The 20,241-nt window shown below is 37.8% G+C and overlaps 2 protein-coding genes across 3 annotated transcripts; both read left to right on the top strand.

The window, feature by feature from the left end:
• The first annotated feature begins 2,146 nt into the window (after positions 1 to 2,146).
• On the top strand, positions 2,147 to 9,203 carry LOC102688847 (uncharacterized methyltransferase YdaC-like). 2 transcript variants are annotated; one of them, XM_069189767.1, is made up of 3 exons: positions 2,147 to 2,228; positions 8,153 to 8,590; positions 8,873 to 9,203. In XM_069189767.1, the coding sequence occupies exons 2-3, from the start codon at positions 8,155 to 8,157 to the stop codon at positions 9,067 to 9,069; spliced, it is 633 nt and encodes a 210-aa protein (XP_069045868.1). In that variant the 5' UTR covers positions 2,147 to 2,228; positions 8,153 to 8,154; the 3' UTR covers positions 9,070 to 9,203. The 2 variants fall into 2 exon arrangements, with proteins under 2 accessions (XP_069045868.1, XP_069045867.1); XM_069189766.1 differs by lacking the exon at positions 2,147 to 2,228 and adding an exon at positions 2,235 to 2,351.
• Positions 9,204 to 13,520: 4,317 nt separating this feature from the next.
• On the top strand, positions 13,521 to 18,932 carry LOC102688641 (arsenite methyltransferase-like). Its single transcript, XM_006628378.3, has 3 exons — positions 13,521 to 13,571; positions 17,401 to 17,838; positions 18,188 to 18,932. Exons 2-3 carry the CDS (start codon positions 17,403 to 17,405, stop codon positions 18,382 to 18,384), a joined length of 633 nt encoding a protein of 210 aa, XP_006628441.1. The 5' UTR covers positions 13,521 to 13,571; positions 17,401 to 17,402; the 3' UTR covers positions 18,385 to 18,932.
• Positions 18,933 to 20,241: the final 1,309 nt, after the last annotated feature.

Raw genomic sequence — 20,241 nt, 5'->3', positions numbered from 1 at the left:
TAATAATAATAATAATAATAATTGCTTACACTTATATATCACTTTTCTGGACACTCCACTCAAAGCGCTTTACAGGTGATGGGAACTTCCCTCCACCACCACCAATGTGCAGCACCCACCTAGATGATGCAACGGCAGCCATACTGCTCCAGTACACTCACCACACATTAGCTATTAGTGGGGAGGAGAGCAGAGTCATGAAGCCAATTCATAGTTCTGTCAACACTAAGCCTTTTTAAGTCTTCTTCACCTACACTGTGGCTAGTATTCCTCAGAGTAAGGAAAACAATAATAAAACCATCATTCAGCCTGTAAAGTCATCGGGAGCACTTGTCACAGTATATTGTATGTGTGTGTGAAGCTTAGATTGAAGACTGACGGACCACAAGGAAGTGACAGCTCTCTCAAAATTAACATTTGTGGAATGGTGGGGAATACAGGGTAAAACAACACAGATGTGGGCGGCAAAGGAACAAGAAATAGGTTTATTCCATGTTGAAAAAAAGAAGAAAGAAAACACAACGTTTTGGCCGTGGAGCCTTCTTCAGGTGCGAGAAAGACAAGGCAGTAAGCAAAGGTAATGTAGCAGGAGAACAAAGGATGGGAGAGAAGAGGAGCGCGAGGCGGAAGCAGGGGACAGAAAGAGAGGCCAGTCAAGAGGTGTGAAGTCAGAATAGGTGTAGAGAGGTGTGAAATGAAACCTTCGATGAATGGAGAAAATTTAGAAGAGTGATGTGGGCGGTCTTACTTTTAGTCTGACCTGGTTCATTGTATAGTGTGTTGATGTGGCTGTTTATAGAACAGCATTATAACATCAAAATCCACAGAAATATTCAACTTTACACGCTTTTATATTTAACAACATTCTCTTATCTAACCTATGTGTATCTGAATTAACCTGAGTAGCCACTTTAGACCCTATCATTATCATGAGTTAACCTGCTATATAGAGTGAACTGACTTGTTTTTCATTGCTGGAACACACTCTAATTTTTAAATATTGATGAGGGCAAAACACTCTTTCTTTTAAAAATGCAGTTTTTTTCATTTCTTTGCTTTTTCATTTCACTCATAAGGCAGAAGCTTTACCCAGGATTAAATCTTTAAGAGGTTAACCCCTTGCTCTGTTGGCATTAAATATATGCATCTGAATCATCTCTTCTGTAAAGAGAAATAGCAACTCTCTGAATGATACCATTCATTCAATTACATATATTGTAGGCTTATTTATCACCAATGTACAAACACAAAAATACAGATATTATGTGTGGACAAAATGTAATAACTACACATACTGTACTTAGGAACATGATATCTGATATACAGTAGGGAACAAACACCCACAAAGTCTGTTCTTTGAATTTAACTTAAAAATACAAATTATTAAAACAGAAAAACTGACAAATGTAATTTCCAGATAAATTCAAATTGATATATGTTTAAAACATCATTGATATATGTTTAGATACTGTACATTAAAATGCATATTCTGGGAAGAAGCAACATTTGGTAAAAAAGATCTATTTCACCGCGAATGAGGAAAACTATGGAAGACCAAAAGTTCTGAAAAGTTAGAGGCTTTGTAGATAGTGTTTTTTAAACTAAATACCTTACTTTCATGCTGTTTCACGACCAATATGAATAAAAAAAACAGTAAGCCTTATTTAAACATCAATAATAACATATTTATTGACTATTGCTCCTTTAAAAGTTTAATTACATGTATTAATCGTTCTAGCCCATGCATTAATACATGTTAACTCACTAAATGCATTATCAGATATAAATCGCTTGGGCATTAGGTTGGTAACCCTTTTTGTGCCATTAGTTTGGCACTTTTATTTTGATCACAGAAGACCACGTTGAGGCAAAGGACTGGGTGTCAAGGATGTCGGAAGGGACGAACCGTGGATAGGCAGGAGCACGAAAAAAGACCCTATGCGAGGCGGCGGAACGGGGAGTTAGCCCGGGCTCGTCAGTGCAAAGAGTTCTGGAGTGCCGTATAGAATAATATGCCCTCAGGTAGCGGACGTGGGGCGACCTGGTGCTAGGCGGGACTCAGGACATCCGAACGTCAATGCCGAACGATGCAGAATAAGAGACCCGGCAATGTATAGACCAAGGAAAGAGGGAAACCGGAAGGACAGCAAAGCAGGACAGGACAGAGTAGGAGCACCCTCTGGCTGCAGAGGGCATGAAAGGTACAGAAAGAGCTTGAAGTGGTAAAGGTATGTTCCACGCGGTGTTGTCTCATTTCTCATGAGAATTTTATTTATGTTAATCAAGCAGCGTCTCCAGAACATAATAGAAATTCAGAAAGCGGCGTTTCCAGCTTGCTGAAAAAATATACGGTAAGTAAAACAGTTTTGAGTTTTTCAGTGACACTGTGTTTGAATCATTGCACATATTGTACTGTATATGTTTTAAAGATCTTAAAGTAATAGTGTTTAGGGAAATTAAATAGCTTAAAAAAAGAAATTTACAAACAAAAGCTACAGTAAAAGAGGTGCGGGATTAAACGAAGAGCTGGGTGGGTCATGGTCTCATGATTGGCGATGGTGCAGAACAGCTTCGGTCTAAGAACCTTAGGTCCTAACTGTTATAGAACATGTGTAATGCAGCTTGAACATTTGTATATATAGTTTTTCAAAAAGTTGTGTTTTTTAAATTAATTAAGGTATGCAGTTTACCAAATACAGCCCCACACAGAAACTTCTCGGTATTGTTAATGTTGCACCACCCAAACACAAACGGGGAGGTAAGACAAAAACGCGGCATGAAAGTATCAATCAGCTTTACAAAAGCTTAAAACTTATCAACATCATAGGATTGTCCTCATATTTGCTACACAAAATAGTAACGTTAAAACACATTTTACACAATTACATGTTATTTAATATTCATTATTTAACACTAAATTTTAGGAGCTACTTCTCCGTCACAAGTGTGAACAGGTTCACTACTTATAAAGTTTCAACAGTTTGTTTTCAGAGTGCTGTTAAAATGAAAAATGTATTATTACAGATGGCTCAATTGTGTGCATAAAACTGTTACAATATAATGCATAGTTGGTGCCAATTCCAAATTAAATTAAAAATAATTAATTAGTTCAAATTTGAGTGAAACTGGTAACAAACTGGAATTGAGAAGAAGGTCAAAACTTAGTTACATTTTTGTGAATGAAAAACAGTTAATTTTTGTTCTGAATTAATTGAAACTGCTTATTTTCCATAGCACCAGTTCAGTCACTTTGATAATTAAATGGTGTATGAAGGGACAGCTGTATTTCAATGGGTTGCTTTTACGTGATTAGATTAGTTTTTGCATTGACCATTGTAAAATAATGATGTTGGATTTTTAGCATCTTGTTATGACTGTTTAAAACTGTGGGTACTTCAGAAAACATACCTGTTTAGTGCTCACCTGTTTATATTTGGATTTCCCCAAAGGAGATACAAAACCAGGGAAAGAAAAGCAGCTTTGCTAGTAAAAATGCTTGGGAAAACGTCTTCCTTATGCAAAACAGATCACCACAAACCTATTCTAGGAGCAAAGAGCAATTCAGTTTTTACTGAAAAGAGAAACTACATTTAAACAATGAACAGTCCTCAGCTATAGTTATTTCTTTTTTGTGCTATTTTTAAGAATATAAGGATGGTTGATTGCAAGGTCGTTAGAGAGAAATGCAAAGTATTTGGTAGTTATAATATGCACTGGAAAGCTGTTCTCCCTGTTGTACATTTCGCACACTGATTGTAAGCCCAAAGGCACAGGTGTCTTTTTAAAGTTTGCAAACAAATTAACTCATTTTAGGAAATATTGATTTTAGGAAAATGCAGCAACCCTCTAACACACCATAAATAATCTTGACCTTATAGAGGATGTCAGTGACTACACTTTTCTTTTTTCTGCCACGTACTGTACCTGCAGTCTCTCTCTTCTGTGCTCAGTAATTCACATTCCCCAGAGCCGAAACCCCAAGAAAGACTTAGACACTATGTGTGAGAGACAAAGTCTGTCCCCAAAACCTTTTTTTCCAAATAGGTCAAAATATTTCTTATTTTTCTAAAAGGGACCTAGCAGATTGAGTGTCTCCGATTTAGAAGGGAGAACGCTCCTTCCTATATCCAATTAAGGAGATTTCCCCTACATTATATGTCGGCTACAGTCAGGAATATCCCTTTTGCAGATTCTGGATTCTGGGTTTTAGCACCAAATTTTTAGACTCCTTAAAAAAGTTGCTTTGACGAGTTGAAAACATTTCTTTATTAATAACGAAAGCCACACTGGTTTCGAAGTACAAAGCCCCATGTTTCTAAAAACCAGAAGCCCCAATCACATACTGTATATGTGTACATCATCATTCTTACATGTTACTAACTCAAACAGTTTTAGACTGACTTGACTTTAGACTTGGTATCTTAACAAGAACAGTCAGTTTTACAGGCTTCTGCAGAAAAACAGACCTTAAATCATTTGATCCAAAATATCTGTAGCACAGTCTGTCACATCAACCAGAGGCTATTACAAAAAACATAACAGAAAACATAGCCAGGAAACTGTTATTTTTTATTCCTTCAGTGGATCACACAAATGCATTTATTACAACATTTACTACATGTTGAGAGACCACTTACAAAAAAGACCAACAAATGCTCTTTTTTGGTAAACTTAGTTTTTTTAAGGTAGGCAGGCCTATTTGAACACTTTTCTACAAATCATTTATTGAAAGAACTTCCTGTCCTATATTTGGCACTTTAGTAACTAAAAATAATGAAGATAACCAACAAAATTATGGGAGTAAATCCGATCTACTGTAAATGCCTTCTACAAAGCAAGAGTTCTAGAGTACTCTGACTGCATTATAGAATGTGTGTTACACCCCCTCCACTGTGAATTTGCACTTTCCTCCATCTCGGACAAGCCTTTATGTCTCTAGGAGTAATGGAAACAGACTTAAGAATCTTTCATCCCCTCTGCAATCTCATTCTTGAAAAATGTAAAATAATTGTCTTCTCTTCTGAAACACTGTTGTCCTGAACTCTGTTGGTGGTGTTTGTTTTTTATTGTGTTGGACACTGCTGTAAAAGAATTTACCTCTATGGGTTAAAGTAAGAATCAATCTTTTATTTTTAAGGCATGACAATGTGCTGTCCCTTACCTTCTCTTGTCAGATGAGGCAGATACAATAGCCAGAGTTGCCAGGAAGCTTTAGAAATCAGTAAAACATGACCAGATTATTCTTGCCTGGTCACTAAAACAAATCTTTTCAGGATCATACAGTAGTAGAGTAACAACACAGTATAAACAATTCTCCCTTTTCGTTCTCCAGTCAACTAAAAAAATTGCACAGCGAGTGAACTCCCTCCTTTACAAGTAAGACTTCAAAAAATCTTCCAGTTAATTTGAACACTGAAAAATTATATTTGGATTTAGGAAAGGGACTGTTGTCTTATGTCATTATGTGAATATTTATTTCCCCTTTGTGGTAACATCTTTCTAGGTGGATATTTCATCCTGAGTAGGCTGTTTTAGATTATAAACATTTTTTCCTTGTTTGTATTTTTTCTTTAGTTTGTAGTTTTACAGAACTGGAAAACCCCTATTTGCAGGTGTTCTGGTTCTGTGAAAGACTAGGTCTAGGTACTGTGTTTTTTCTGTTTATACTTGTAAATATGTGTTTGTCATTTCAAGTCTGCTGCCTTGTTCATTATTTGACTGTCTTGCTGTGATGGGAACAGAAACTATGTGCAATTACAATTGGGGAGCAAGGCAAGCTGGTGTCAGGACATGATTTTCTCTCTGAAGTGTAGCATTTATTTTATTTGCTTACATTCCCCACTCATAAAAAATACCACAAGGCTATACAGTATATAAAGTATAAGATAGATACTTTATTGATCCTGTGAGGGAAATTGCAGTGCAACAGCAGCTTAACACACACAACACAGCCACAGTGTAACGAATTATATAATAATAGTACAATACATACAATACAATACAATACAAGAGTTACTCACAGTCCGGACACACAAGAGCAAACTAGAACAGAACAGTACACAGAAAATCGTATCACACGTATGAATGTAAATATAGATGTAACCATAGATATAAATATAAATATAAATGTATTGCACAGGTCCCTGGCATATATTGCACAAAAGTGGTTGTAAACGGAAAAAAGAAAAAGAAAGAGAACAGATGTAGCAGTAGATGTGTATATGCGTTTAGTCCAGAAACAGGTCACTGTCAATCTTGCCTCTGCCAAGAAGCAAGGTAGATGCGTTGTACAGTTTTATGGCAGACGGCAAGAATGACCTCCTGTAGCGCTCCCTGTCGCACCGTGGATGAATCAGTCTATTGCTGAACGTGCTCTTCATTCCTGCAAGCCTGTCATAGAGGGGATGGGAGAAGTTGTCCATGATGGCCTCTAGTTTGGACATCATTCTCCTCTCAGCCACTACCTCCAAGGGGTCCAGGTCAGACCCAATGACAGAGCTTGCTCTCCTGATGAGCTTGTTCAGCCTTTTGGAATCTACTGTTCTAATCCCAGAGCCCCAGCACACCACTGCGTAGAAAATGTCACTCGCTACCACCGACTGATAAAACATGTGTAGCATCTTACTACACACATTAGAGGACCTGAGCCTCCTCAAGAAGTAAAGTCGGCTCTGTCCGTTCTTATAGATGGCCTCGATGTTCTTAGACCATTCCAGTCTATCGTCGATGTGCACTCCCAGGTACTTGTACGAGTCCACCATCTCCACGCCACTCCCATGGATGTAGACAGGAGTAGGTTTGACCTTTTTCCTCCTGAAATCTACCACCAGTTCCTTTGTCTTTGTAACATTCAGTTCCAAGTGGTTCACCCCACACCACTCCACAAAGCTGCTGACCAGTCCTCTGTACTCCTCCTCCTGCTCACCCTTGATACATCCCACAATTGCAGAGTCATCTGAGAACTTTTGCAGGTGGCATGACTTTGAGTTGTACTTAAAGTCCAAAGTATAGAGGGTGAAGAGGAATGGAGAAAGAACTGTCCCTTGAGGTGCCCCTGTGTTACTCACTACCAGTTCAGACACGCAGTTCTGAAGTCTCACAGACTGTGGTCTGCCCGTCAGGTAGTCAGTGATCCACGAGGTCGTGGAGGCATCGACTTGCATCTCCTCCAGCTTCCTCCTTAGAAGTAAGGGCTGGAGGAGAAACTATAGTATATGATATATAAACTATAGTATAATATATAAACTATAGTATATGATGTATTATAAACTAATTCTGACCAGGCTTTTAAATAGTGGATTCCAAATGATCACGGGACAGGGTTTTAAACCCTGACCTTTCACAATCATGGCCTCCTAATAGTCCCCATCTATGAATTGGTTTCACTACTATTCTCCTCCCCACTGATATCTGATGTGTGGGGAGCATACTGGCGCACTTTGGCTGCCATTGCATCTTCCTGGTGGATGCTGCACATTGGTAGTGGTGGATGGCTGTCCCCCTGCTATATCAATGTAAGGAATTATTATTCTAAAATGACAAAAAATTAAAATAAATTCAAAAGTATGATTCACAAATCAAGGTCTAGGTGATCTTTATAGACTGGATTACTTAACAACTGGTATTTCCATGCTGTTTACTATATTAATATTTAATGAAACTTTTGAATGAAGTGTTACACAGAGAGTTAAACAACATGGCAACAGAACAAATGCTGTGATGAGAAAGAAGATGAGAGTAGAAAGAACATGATGACGGACAGTGACAGAAAATTCCATCTGTTTGAACATCTCTCCAGAAAAACAATGACAGGCTAATAAAATAAGTAGTTTTTGAAATCGCGATAGAGGAAAGCACAAGGGAATGTCATAAAGAGTTGGCAAGTGATACAGAAGACTGGAATTAGAAGGAACTACAAAGCCTTAGTCATCCAGTACTGGACTGAACAACATTGGAAAGACTAGTAAACCAAATGATCTACACCGATAGGCAGTGTGCCCATGGAGACAGATGATGATGAGAAATGTTTTAATATTTACAGAAATAGTTTCCTTAACAATGTACATGAGTTTATCTGTAAGTGTAAATATTTAAAATCCATTACGCATTTGGTAATTAACAATGTATGTGTACATTTTCTGTTTCTTTACAGGAATGCTGACTAGAAAACTCAACCAACAGCTTGCCAGACCTGTTAAATCTCTAACAGGATGGATACTGTCCAAGTTCTTCGTATGGCACAACCGGGTCCTGGAAGAAAATGCAGTGAAGCTTGTTGAGATTCAGCCAGATGACATGGTGCTGGAGTTGGGTTTTGGGCTCGGGCTGGGGCTCCAGGCAGCTGCTCCTCTCCTCACAGGCTCTAGGGGAAAGCTGTTTGGGGTTGATCATTCTGAGTACATGTTCAAAAAGGCCAGTGAAAGGATGAGGGCTGAGATTGAATCTGGAAAGGTTACTCTCTTCAATGGCAACATCATGGCCATGCCCCTGCCTGACAGCAGTGTGGACAAGGTCTACCATTGCAACTGCTACTACTACTGGCCTGATCTGAAGGCTGGAACCTCAGAAGTCCACAGGGTGATGAAACCAGGTGGGCTGAAGGGCCTGACAAAGCAGCTGTTTTTATGGTGCTGGAATGAAGCTGATTTCAGGGCTTAAAGAGAGGAGTTAGAAAGCTGCCTTTAAGGATCCCAGTTTTAGTCTCTTAGAACTAAGATAAGATTTGGCTGAAGTTTTCACTTTTTATAGGGATAATAAAATGGATCCCTATAAAATAAAGTGAGTAGAAACTAAGGCACTAAGTCATTTTTTTCCACTATTGTATATGTTACACTTATTGTGATTATAAATTTTAAAAATTGTGTTTTGGCAGGTGGTCTCATGGTGACAACTCTCAGACTCTCTACAAACAAGAAGGTAGCATTATTGAATGTTTTTCTTGATGAGAACTGGAAACCTGAGGTCTACATGGAGGCCCTGCGAGCCACTGGATTCTCTGATGTTCCAATGGAGAATAAGAAAGACAAGAAAATAGCTTTTCAAACCATTTTTGCCACGGCTTCTAAATGATGCTTCTAATAAGCATTGCTTCTATGAGAGCTGTGCTCAGAGAAAGACAACGGTACCTAGTAGATTATGCTGCTATACATTTATACATTTACACTGATCACATTTGGTATAGCATCCTCACTAAAAGATTAAAATAAAACCTTTCAAGTAATTTTGTTTTTATTTGCGTGTGATTTTTTTACACATCCTCCATATCTACACATGTTCAGTGGATAGCCTTATGTAGCATTCTACATTATCTTGTTGATTCCACAACCACTGCATCTTTTCCATGTTTGCTAGGCAATATACAATGACTTAACATGGGTGTGGCTTTACAGTCTATTTCTAATATCCTTTTTATTTTGAAAATCATTTTCGTATACCCAATGTTCATCTTGTTTCTTTGAGCCATACAACCACCAGCACAATGATGTTAGTTTAGGAATTCTAAGTACTACAACAACGTGGCATGCTATTAAACAGTAACAACTGTACAGGAATGCATGCTAAGCCCCAGAAGCTTATTTCTAAAAGAGCAGATTTTTATTTTACATACAGTTTTTCCAGAAGGTCGTGGTGAATGAGCTGATGTCCTCAAAGAGTATTGCTCAGGAGACTGAAAACCATCTGCTATCTGGAGACAGGATTGTTACGTATCTCTGCACCAGAAGAAGGGAAGTGATAAAGGTGCTGCGCCTTACCCCAGATTTAACAGCAAAGAAGCCAAAATGTCCTATAGGGAAATGGAGATTGCAGATGCCAAAGATGACATTAAAATGAAAGATAATATTTTGGAAAAGTATGATATCCATCCCATCACTCATACCGATGTTCACTGAATCCACAGAAACCTACGACACCTGATATACAACATATGACAAGTTGTAACAGTTGGATCCTGTGGTTCACTCTCTACCCCCTGACAAATTACTATTATTACTACTTTGTTGTTTTGCATCAGAATAATTTTAGTTGGCTGATACAATTCTACTTTTACTGGGTATTTTCAAAATACTGTTTGTAAAACATTAACCTCTTTGATATAGCAATAGCAGAAGAAAAGCTCTTCTTTTGAAATAAGAACTTTATTTTAGTCAATCATATTTCTTTTTTCAAAAAGTAAATGTGACTGCTAATTCCTGATTAGGTTTTAAAAGAATGTTTTTTTGAAAAGTGGAGCTTTATCACCTTGATTTGAAATGACAGTTTAACAAAATGATGTTGAAGGGATCTCACAACAAATAATGTAGTGTTTTGACCCTAGAGGTCCTACAGGTTAGTGGTATTACTACCAAACATACTACACAGAAAGGAAACAGATCAAATAATTTTAAAACAGGATTTTACTTCACTGTTTTATCCAAACACACCAGACAACACAGCTAAGTCCTTTCATAGAAAGATCATAACATCCAATTCTTCATTTAAAGGATTCTGGACATGAAGGATTACCAACTACTGTATGTGAACTGATTTGTGATATCACTCTCTCCACAGACCAAAATTTACACAAACTAACATTAGCAAACATACAGTATGTAATATGTTGTAGTAGCTAACCCATGGGAAATTAGACCAATATTTTTCAGATCAGATCAGATCAGTCCATATCAGATGGACTGTTGTCATCTTGTGATCATAATGTACATTATTAGATAAACCAATTTATTTTTTTATAAACAGCATTGTCTGCTGTCTCCTGACAAATCCCCTCCTGGTATCCTGACAGGATGTTCTGTGCAAAGAAGCCTCCAGGAAAAATTGCAGAAATCCCTTAGTGTGTAAGTACTGTTACTTACAAACTAAGTAACAGTACTTACACACTGACTGTGCTTTACTTTTTCTTTACTTTACCTTTTCTATTTATGGTAGCTTTTACCTCTAACCAAGACAGTTCAGTTTCTGGTATTGACTTGAGCCTCTGTGTCCATTTTGAGTGTGATGTGTGTCCCATTCAAAGTATAAATAGCAGTCCAATCAGCTGTTCCCACAAACAAGTCCCCTAACATGTTGCTGGAGCAGCTTTCTAAATTGACACTGCATATTTTCATGGGCATCTAGACTCTTTCAATGTGATTTTCTCCACTGCTGTTTCTGCAGTCCTTTCTGAAAGCTGGGTATTGGCATGGTCTGTGACCTCTGCTACACCTGGTGCATTTCTGTTCATTTCTGTTTCCTGGTGATAGGGTCTTGGCATCACTGTGGACTTTGTTCTGTAGATTTCTGCCCATTTTTTCTGTTTATGTTTCTCTTTAATTGATTTTAAACACCATCTCATTGGGTCTATTGTAGGGCGTATTTCTATCAAGGATGAGACAGCTACAGGGATGAGGTCAGGAACCTGGTGGAGTGGTGCCTTGGCAATAATCTCTCCCTCAATGTCAACAAAACCAAAAAGATGGTTGTCTATTTCAGAAATCTGGGTGGGGACCAGGAGGCATGGAAGCACTTTTATCTCCTCAGACAGTTAAAAAATGGTCTATCTTCAACTATTCTTACTACATTTTACAGGTGCGCTTATGAAAGTGTGCTCATGTGTGGTATTTGACTGTGGTTTGGCAGCAACCATTGTCTGACTGAAAGGCATTTCAGGGGGTGATCAGGTCAACCTAGTCCATTATTGGAGTACAGCTTCCCTTTATTGTGGACATTTTTACAGCTGGGAGTGTTGCTAAGGGTAACAATCACCCTGGTTTTTCTTCTCCACTTTCATCTGGTGGGTGGTATACAGTAAGAGCATAAAGGCACATACTGTACCTCCAGATTCACAGATCCTCCAAGCTGTCAGACTATTGAATTATACCTCTATAAATGACTCATACTGATGATTTTTTTGCACATTCTTGGCTGACTTGTAGTTAAGTTGTATTTCCTTTAATTTTGCAGTTGTTTCTGCTGCTGTTCTGTGTTTATGTTTGGTGCCTCCTTAATGTCTTTGTATTAGAACAGATGCAAACAAACATTTCACTGCATGTGTGCAGATGATAAATAAACAAAACTGAACTAGCCTAGTTCCCATCCACGGACTTTGGTTTGTGTCACTTCTTTTGGCCTGGCACACCGGAATTGCTTTATCATGGATCAACTCTGTTTCACTAAGAAATATTTCTCTCAGTCTCCCTTCTCTTGCATCCCAAAGTTACACGTTTCAGTTTCAAGTGCATGATAAATGCTTCCACTGACTCTGTTTCACTCTATACTCTGCTGTTGAAAACATATATTTCATATATCTCATTATTTTGGGAGTACGAAAGGACTGAAATGGACCCTGCGACAGTTATAAACAGTACGACTTTCTTTTCATTGTCTTTTTCATTTGCTCCAGCTACCGTCAAGCAGAGGGTAAAGGACTGTTTGAAACACTTCTATTGCTCCTCTACATTGCCTGTTAGCTTTAATTTAGTCACTGGTTTTAGCTGCTCCATATTTTTCTCTTATGTTTCATCCTCTACACTACTCTTCCAGTGTCACAGTATGGTATCATACCAGAAGAGAGCTCATGGTTTTTATAAATTAATTAAAGAATGGAATTCAGCACAACACATCTGTGGCATACCATACTGCCACAAATGGCTTAGCAGAAAGACTTGTGCAGAACAAGAAACATGCAATAAAATCAGCTTAAGGTCATGTAATAGTCCAAAAATGTATCTATATATTTCTGATTTCTTGTAGAAACACACCAAATGTGACCAACACAGCATTGTGTGCATGTGACAGCTGCACCTTTGATTCAGCCAGCTAAACCTAAAGACACAAAGACAAGTGGTTCACCAAGCCAGCAAGATCGGTTCAGGAGGAGAGAGATCAGAGCCAAAAGTAGAACCTTTGGGAGTGGTCAGGCAGTCCTGGCCAGTTGGGGTTTAGAAAAATACTGTTACCCACATTGTGAAAGAAGGTCAGCTCAACAATTCAATCTCTAATCTGTAAAATGATCCCTTTGATTGAAGACAGGAATTGAGATAGTCCATCTTTATTCCTAGTTTAGGAAATGAGTTGTATATATATTTTCTGTTCATGTTATGTACAACCCTTTTGACTTTCTGTGTTTGAGAAAAAAAGAACTGTGTGAGGTTTAAAAAGGCAGCATTTAAATTATGCTGTGTGTACAATTGTTCTGGCAGAATAAATGTAAACTGGTTTTCCACTCACCTCTGATTATGCTTAAATGCTGGTATAGAACAACTTTTCCTACAAATGAACATAACATGGAATCATCCTTCTAGCCCATACAATAATGAATGTAGGCTCACTTTAAGAAATATAATATCAAATATAACTCACTTGGAAATTCCTTTGGTATTCCCTTTTGGGGATATTGTATTTTGAATTGTTAATCTAGCAGCAAGGCATGACTTTACAAAATGGCCAGAAAGAGTTTCTGAGAAAGAAGTAATAAAGGTATGTTGCTTCATGTGTCACTTTAGACTTAAAAGTTACTAATTAATCAAATAACGTCACCAGAATGTAAAAAATACAGAGGGTGGTGTTTCCAACTTTCATTTCTGAACAAATTTAAGGTAGGTGAAATACCCTTTTAAAATTTTAATTGAAGTATTGAACTGAAGTATAATTTTGAACTGTTGCACGGACACTGTTGTGTCTTTTAAAAACTTGGGAATACATTTTGTTAACGTGATAACAGTGCTTAGAACACTTAAACAGAAAGAAATTAACAAGATTAAGTAAGATACAGACAAAAACAAGAATAGACGATGTGGTGGTAGATGAAGATCAAGGGTTATATTTTCCTGAATACCTATGGTGCAGTACAACTTGGGTCCTGGAAACTTACAGTAGGTCCCAACTGCTACAGAGCAAGTGAAACGTGGCTTGAAGATTTTTATGGAAGTTTACTAACCACAAAGAAAAAAAAATAAGTTTCAAATAGTATTGCATTTAAACGTGAAAATTATTGCGTCAAAATGAGAGTGTATTGTGCATAAACAAAATAGTTAATTGGTGAACAAGTTTGCCTACCATATTGATATTTTGTATTAAATAAGGAATTATATTGTCCCATGCAAAGTAGCATTGGCTTTAACAACAGAGGAATATCATCACATTCCTCTTTTTGGATTTGTTTTTTAAAGGAGCACGTGTACTGCCTTTGTATACAGTACATTACATACAACACCTTGTCAGTGGGCATTTCCAGGTTAAATGATTGTCGTTTTTGCTGTTTCTGTAGCAAGTAGAAATTACACAGCTTTCCAAAAGTATGTTCTTGATGTGATACTGCAGAAATATGTACTGTACATAGGTACATAGTTTTTGCCTACTCTGTAAACACTTAAACGGAATACATACAGACGTACTGTACTTGTCACTGAAACTGCAAAAAAACACGTTTAAATGCAATACTATCTTGTTTAAATGCAATAAATATTTTTTACTCCGTGGTACTAATTAGCTTCCATATTATTTTTAAATAATACAGTTAACTAAATTATATCCTTAAAGCCACACAGGAACTTCTCTATGCAACTCAGTATGGGTATATGTTTCACTTGCTGAACATAAATGAGGTAGTAAAACAAACATGGAATATACAAATATCTGTTAGCATTAAAGTAGCCGGTATCTGTTAGTTAAAAAAAGGCATCATAGAGTGACACCTAGCAGCCGTTGGATGCTATTGCAGGCAGTGACAGTTGCACTACGGCTCTTTGATTTTTCTGACATTGAGGGAGAGATTGTTGTCAATGCACTACTCCACCAGGCTCCTGACCTCATCCCTGTGAGCTGTCTTATCATTATCAATGCTTCGGCCAAAGGTGGTAGTGTCATCAGCATATTTATAGATGGAATTGGAGCTGTATCAGGCCACACAATCGTGGGTAAACAAGAAAAAAAGCAGGGGCTAAGCACACAGCCCTAAGCGGCTATATTGATGGTGAGTGTGGAAGAAAGATTTCCTTCGACCCTCACAATCTGTGGTCTGCCATTCAGAAAATCCATAATCCACCTGCATAGAGTAGTATTGATGCCCAGGTCATTAAGCTTCCTGACTTGTCTGGTAGGAACTATTGTGTTAAATGGGAAGCTGTAATCAATGGATCAATACAGTATCCTTCTATCCGGTGCCTAAAACTCTCTCCAAAGTGTCTCAACACCCTGAAAAGGTAGCTGTGATTCACTCCGTCGAAAGCTTACTCCTGGTACAGGCGTACCACTATCACGGGTATGTTACTGTCCCCTGCTCAGGTAGTGATGTCTTGTGTGATCTGTAGATTTCAGCTGACGGATTGCCCCTCTACCCTGCATGTCCATTCACTGGTTATTATGCGATGCAAGCCTTCCTTAATGTCTTGGGCAAGAGTTTTGACAGCTTCTGCACATACATGCAGAGTATCCTGATGCGTCTCCAGTTTTTGAGGTTGGATGCGTCCCCCACCTTGAACAGAAGAGAGATTACTCCCTTCCTTATCATCTGGCCTGTTCAAAGATGTGTTGTACTACCTCTACCACGTCCTTTGCCAGGATGTCCCAGAAGCTGGTATAAAACGCCTTTGGGAGCCAGTCAGGTCCTAGCAGTTTTTTCCGTGGACCAAAGTGCTGCCTTTAACTCTCCTGCTGTTATGGGGGCTGATAGGTTAATTGGCTTCCTGGAAAATTGACCCTGGTTTGAGTGTGTACATGTCTGTGTTTTGGTCAATCTGCCCTGTAATGGACTGGTGTCTGGTCCAAGGTGTTCCCTGACTTTATCCTGCTGCTTGTTAGAAGGCTGCCCCGCAATCCTGAAGATGCAGTTAAAAAATGGATTGGTAGATGTTATGCAGGACTCTGCTGAAAAATAATCTCACTTTTACAGGCAGACAATCTGCTGTCCCTTACCTTGTGTTGTCAACTCAGCCACAATGGCCAGAGGTCAGGTTGTCAGGGAGGTATAGAAATCTATAGAAATGACAAGATCATTCCTGGCTGGTCAGTAAAGCAACAGTTTATGGATGGTACAGTTATAAAGAGACAACACTGGAAAAATGCCTCTCCATAGTCTCCATCAGAATAGAAAAAGTAAGGAGAACTTACTTTATATCTATCAGCCAATTAAGAAACTGTACAGTGAGTAGATTCTCTTCTTTCCAAGCAAGACTACACAAAATCTTCCAAGACATTGGAGCACTGAAAAATAATCTTCAGATTTAGGAAAGGGATTGTTGTCTTATGTTGCTATGTGAATATTTATTTTCCTTTTGAGGTATCCATTAAACAAAATATCTCATTTGAATTTTGAGGCACTACTTTTTACAGGAAGAAAGATTTTAGCATTAATCTAAGGAGATACTTTATCTTGAGTAGGATATTTCATTTTATGAAGAAGCTTTTCTTCTTTTGTTTTTGTATCTCATTTTCAGGGTTTTCTGGTCCTGCAAATGGCTGGGACCAGGAACTCCCAGTTCTTGTAAATAATATTTCCAAACGTAGTGTGTTTCTGTTAATACATTCAAGTATTTTTTGTCTTTTAAGGTCTACTGCCTTGTTCATTACTTTACTATCTCACTGTGCTGGGAACAGGTGTCACATCCTACATCCCCCATCTAGTAGCAAAACTATGAGGCTTGTGAGACAGTGTTCACACAACTGTTTATGTTCTACATCTATTTGTATTCAAATATATCCCTTTAAGACAGTATTGGAGAAACTAATTCTGAACCAGACCTTAAAGTGTTTTCACAGAATAAGATTTAAAATGAAAATAATTCCCAGAATGTGACAAAGTAAATTAAAGTCTAGATGATCTTTCTAGGATTATCAACAACTGGGATACTTAAAAACTAGTATTTGCTAGTCTACTATGGTGATATTTAAAAAAAAAATGTTTTAATCGTTTAAAAACAAGTTACAGGAGAGTGTTAAACATCATGGCAACAAAACAAATAAATAAGTCAGAAATAATAAAAAAGAACATTATGACAGATGGTGACAAAAAATTCAATCTGTTAAAACATCTCTCCAGAAAAACAATGACAGGTTGATCAAGAGAGCAGTGTTTGGTATCATGATAGAAGAAAACACTGATCATGAAGAAGGGATGATCATGAATAAAATTGCTGGAGGATGTAGAAGACTGGGTTGTAAGGATTTACTGTATATACTGTAGCCTCAGTCATCCAGTACTGGACTGAACAACATTCAGCAAATGATCAAGACACAATATGCACATGGGGACTGATTATAATGATGATAAGATGTTTTAAAATCTTCACAGAAATCATTTCCTGGACAATGTAAATAAGTTCCATTCTTCTTATGCTTAACATTGTCCTTAACTGTAACAATTTCAAATCAACATTAGATATTTGGTAATTCACAATGTATGTGTACATTTCTTTTGCTTCTTTACAGGAATGCTGTCTAGAAAGCTCAACCAACAACTTGGAAAACCTGTTAAATCCTTAACTGGGTGGTTACTGACCAAGTTCTTCTTATGGCACAACCGCGTCCTGGAAGAAAATGCAGTGAAGCTCGCTGAGATTCAGCCAGATGACACAGTCCTGGAGTTGGGTTTTGGGCTCGGGCTGGGGCTCCAGGCAGCTGCTCCTCTCCTCACAGGCCCTAGGGGAAAGCTGTTTGGGGTTGATTATTCTGAGTACATGTTCACAAAGGCCAGTGAAAGGATGAGGGCTGAGATTGAATCTGGAAAGGTTACCCTCTTCAATGGCAACATCATGGCCATGCCCCTGCCTGACGGCTGTGTTGACAAGGTCTACCACTGCAATTGCTACTATTTCTGGCCTGACCTGAAGGCTGGAACCTCAGAAATCCACAGGGTGATGAAACCAGGTGGGCTGAAGTGAAGGCAGCTGTTTTCTGGTGCTGGAAAAAAGCTGATTCCAGAACTTATAAGTGGAGATACAAAGCTAGTTTTAAAGAAACCAATGTATTCAGACTCAGTAAAACCTAAGAAGACTGTGGCTGAACTCACAGTGTTCCTTGACTGATGTTTTCATATTTTTAGGGATATTACTACAATTAATCTCTATAAAAAAACAGTGAGCAGAAACCAAGCCACAAAGGGATCCTTTGTTATTTTTGTCCTCTGAGGTGAATGTTACACTAATTTCATGATTGTAAATCCTAAAAATAATTCTGTAATGTGCCATCTGCAATTTTTCTGTATGTGTTTTGACAGGTGGTCTCATGGTGACAACTCTCAGACTTTCCTCAATCATGAAGTTAGCATCATCAAACATTCTCCTAAATGATAACTGGAAACCCGAGGTCTTCATGGAGGCCCTGCGAGCTACTGGATTCTCTGATGTTCGAATGGAGAACAAGCAGGACAAGAAAATAGTTTTCCAAGCCATTTATGCCACTGCTTCGAAATGATGCTTCTAATAAGCATTGCTTCTTTGAAAGCTTTGTTCAGGAAAAGACAACAGTACCTAGCAACTTATGCTGCTAAGTTCCAGTACATTTACGCTGATCACAACTTACTATTTGAAAGTTAGTGTGATGCTGATTATCATCATGGTACAGTAATCTCACTTAAAGATTGAAATAACATTTTTCAAGTATTTTTTGTTTGTTTTTATTGATTCCTGTATATCTACAGTACATATGTTCAGGGGAATTAAAAGTAGCTTTATTGATAGTATTACAAATAATCATGGAGATATCCAAAATCCATGCTCTTTCAACACAATACCATTCAGTGTTTGCTAGGTGTAGAAGCATAAACAACTTAAAATTTTCTATGGGGCTGTTTTGTAGTGTATGGCTGATAACCCCACTATTGTTTGAGCTAAATTAAGGAATATTTTAGTATTTTCAGTGTTCTTCCTCTGACTTTAAACTGTTTATAAACACATACCGTGTAACCACTAGAGCATTAATGTTAATTTACTAATTCTAGATGGTATTAAAATGTGGCAAATCTATAACACTTTCAGAAGTTTATTTCTAAAAGAGTACAGTAGATTTTTATTTCTTCAAATTCTCCATTAAAGATGCAAAGGATCACAAAACCCTTCATTCATTCTGCTGTCCCCTAATCCACGCAACCTATGACACCTGATATACATGACAAGATGTAACAGAAGCCATTATATTGCTTACAGATATATATCCAAGCCACACATACAGTATGTAACGTGTTGTAGTAGCTAATCCGTTGCGGACTAACAACGCACAAAGCAGATAAATGCGGAGCGCGAACAGCAAAATGTCTACACTGTAAGAAAACAGGACATTATGCACGAGTGTTTAGAAAGAAAGACGGTTCCCATCAGGAAAAGAAACTTAATACAAATGAGGAAGGGACAAAACTGCGAACAGTTCAAGAACCTTCTTCAGACTCAGGTGAATTTGCTAATTCAATTGACCCTGAAGGTAAAGAAACTGTTCGAATAAATGGCCAAGAGATAAAAAAGGTGATAGATACAGGAAGTCAAAGAAACTTCATTGGAGTAGAACTTTTCAAGAAAATGTTTGTGGCTGGCCTAGACAATGGTAAATTGGATGCCAAGTTCAAAGACACTCGCCATGTGTTATTGAGAAACATCTCTTGTAACTCTTTTGAGTAAGTGAACGTGGAAGATGGCTCAAAAATAATGAGAAATGTAAAACCTCTTTGACACGCTCCTCCATTGGATCTTGATTTTGAATCTACAAAAACAGAAAATGCTGAGAATACAGGACTTTCTCATGTGCAGGAAGTGCAGAGTCTTCAGACAGTGGAGAGTACATCCGTAGGAGAGCCGGTTACTTTACCCAGAAGTGAAGTAACAACCAGAAGTGGCAGGGTTTTCAGGAAACCGGCTCATTACAGAGACATTTAAAAATATAGGACTTGCATAGCTCTCCAAATGCTAAATTGCCCTATTTTGTTTGTGTTATCTATGTAGATGTTGCTTAGACTGCTAGAAATGAGGTTATATTTAGAAGTGACGTAAGTAAAAATTGAACTAAAATTTGAGTTGGTATGCATAGAATTAGTTTTAAAAAAATTGAATTTGTTGAATAGAAATGGAAGGTTTTATATACATTTAGTTGAAACAGTTAATAAATGTTTACTGTGAGTTGATATAGAATTGTTACAATTGTATGGTAAAGTTATGGACTTTAAAAACAACAAAGGAAGGGATGTAGTATAGTGAGTAGACGTCACGAGAAAACAGAACGAGAGAGTAGAAGGCGGGAATATATGGTGTAAGGGTGGATTTGTGTAGTTAATAAAACAGTCAA

Source organism: Lepisosteus oculatus, chromosome 5, assembly GCF_040954835.1.
Source record: "Lepisosteus oculatus isolate fLepOcu1 chromosome 5, fLepOcu1.hap2, whole genome shotgun sequence".
NCBI lineage: Eukaryota > Metazoa > Chordata > Actinopteri > Semionotiformes > Lepisosteidae > Lepisosteus > Lepisosteus oculatus.
This window is presented reverse-complemented; position numbering and strand designations above follow the sequence as displayed.

Coding starts and splice junctions, on each gene's coding strand:
- LOC102688847 (XM_069189767.1), top strand. CDS start 8,155: ATGCTGACTAGAAAACTCAACCAACAGCTTGCCAGACCTGTTAAATCT. Junction 8,591..8,872: donor CCACAGGGTGATGAAACCAG/GTGGGCTGAAGG, acceptor GTGTTTTGGCAG/GTGGTCTCATGGTGACAACT.
- LOC102688641 (XM_006628378.3), top strand. CDS start 17,403: ATGCTGTCTAGAAAGCTCAACCAACAACTTGGAAAACCTGTTAAATCC. Junction 17,839..18,187: donor CCACAGGGTGATGAAACCAG/GTGGGCTGAAGT, acceptor GTGTTTTGACAG/GTGGTCTCATGGTGACAACT.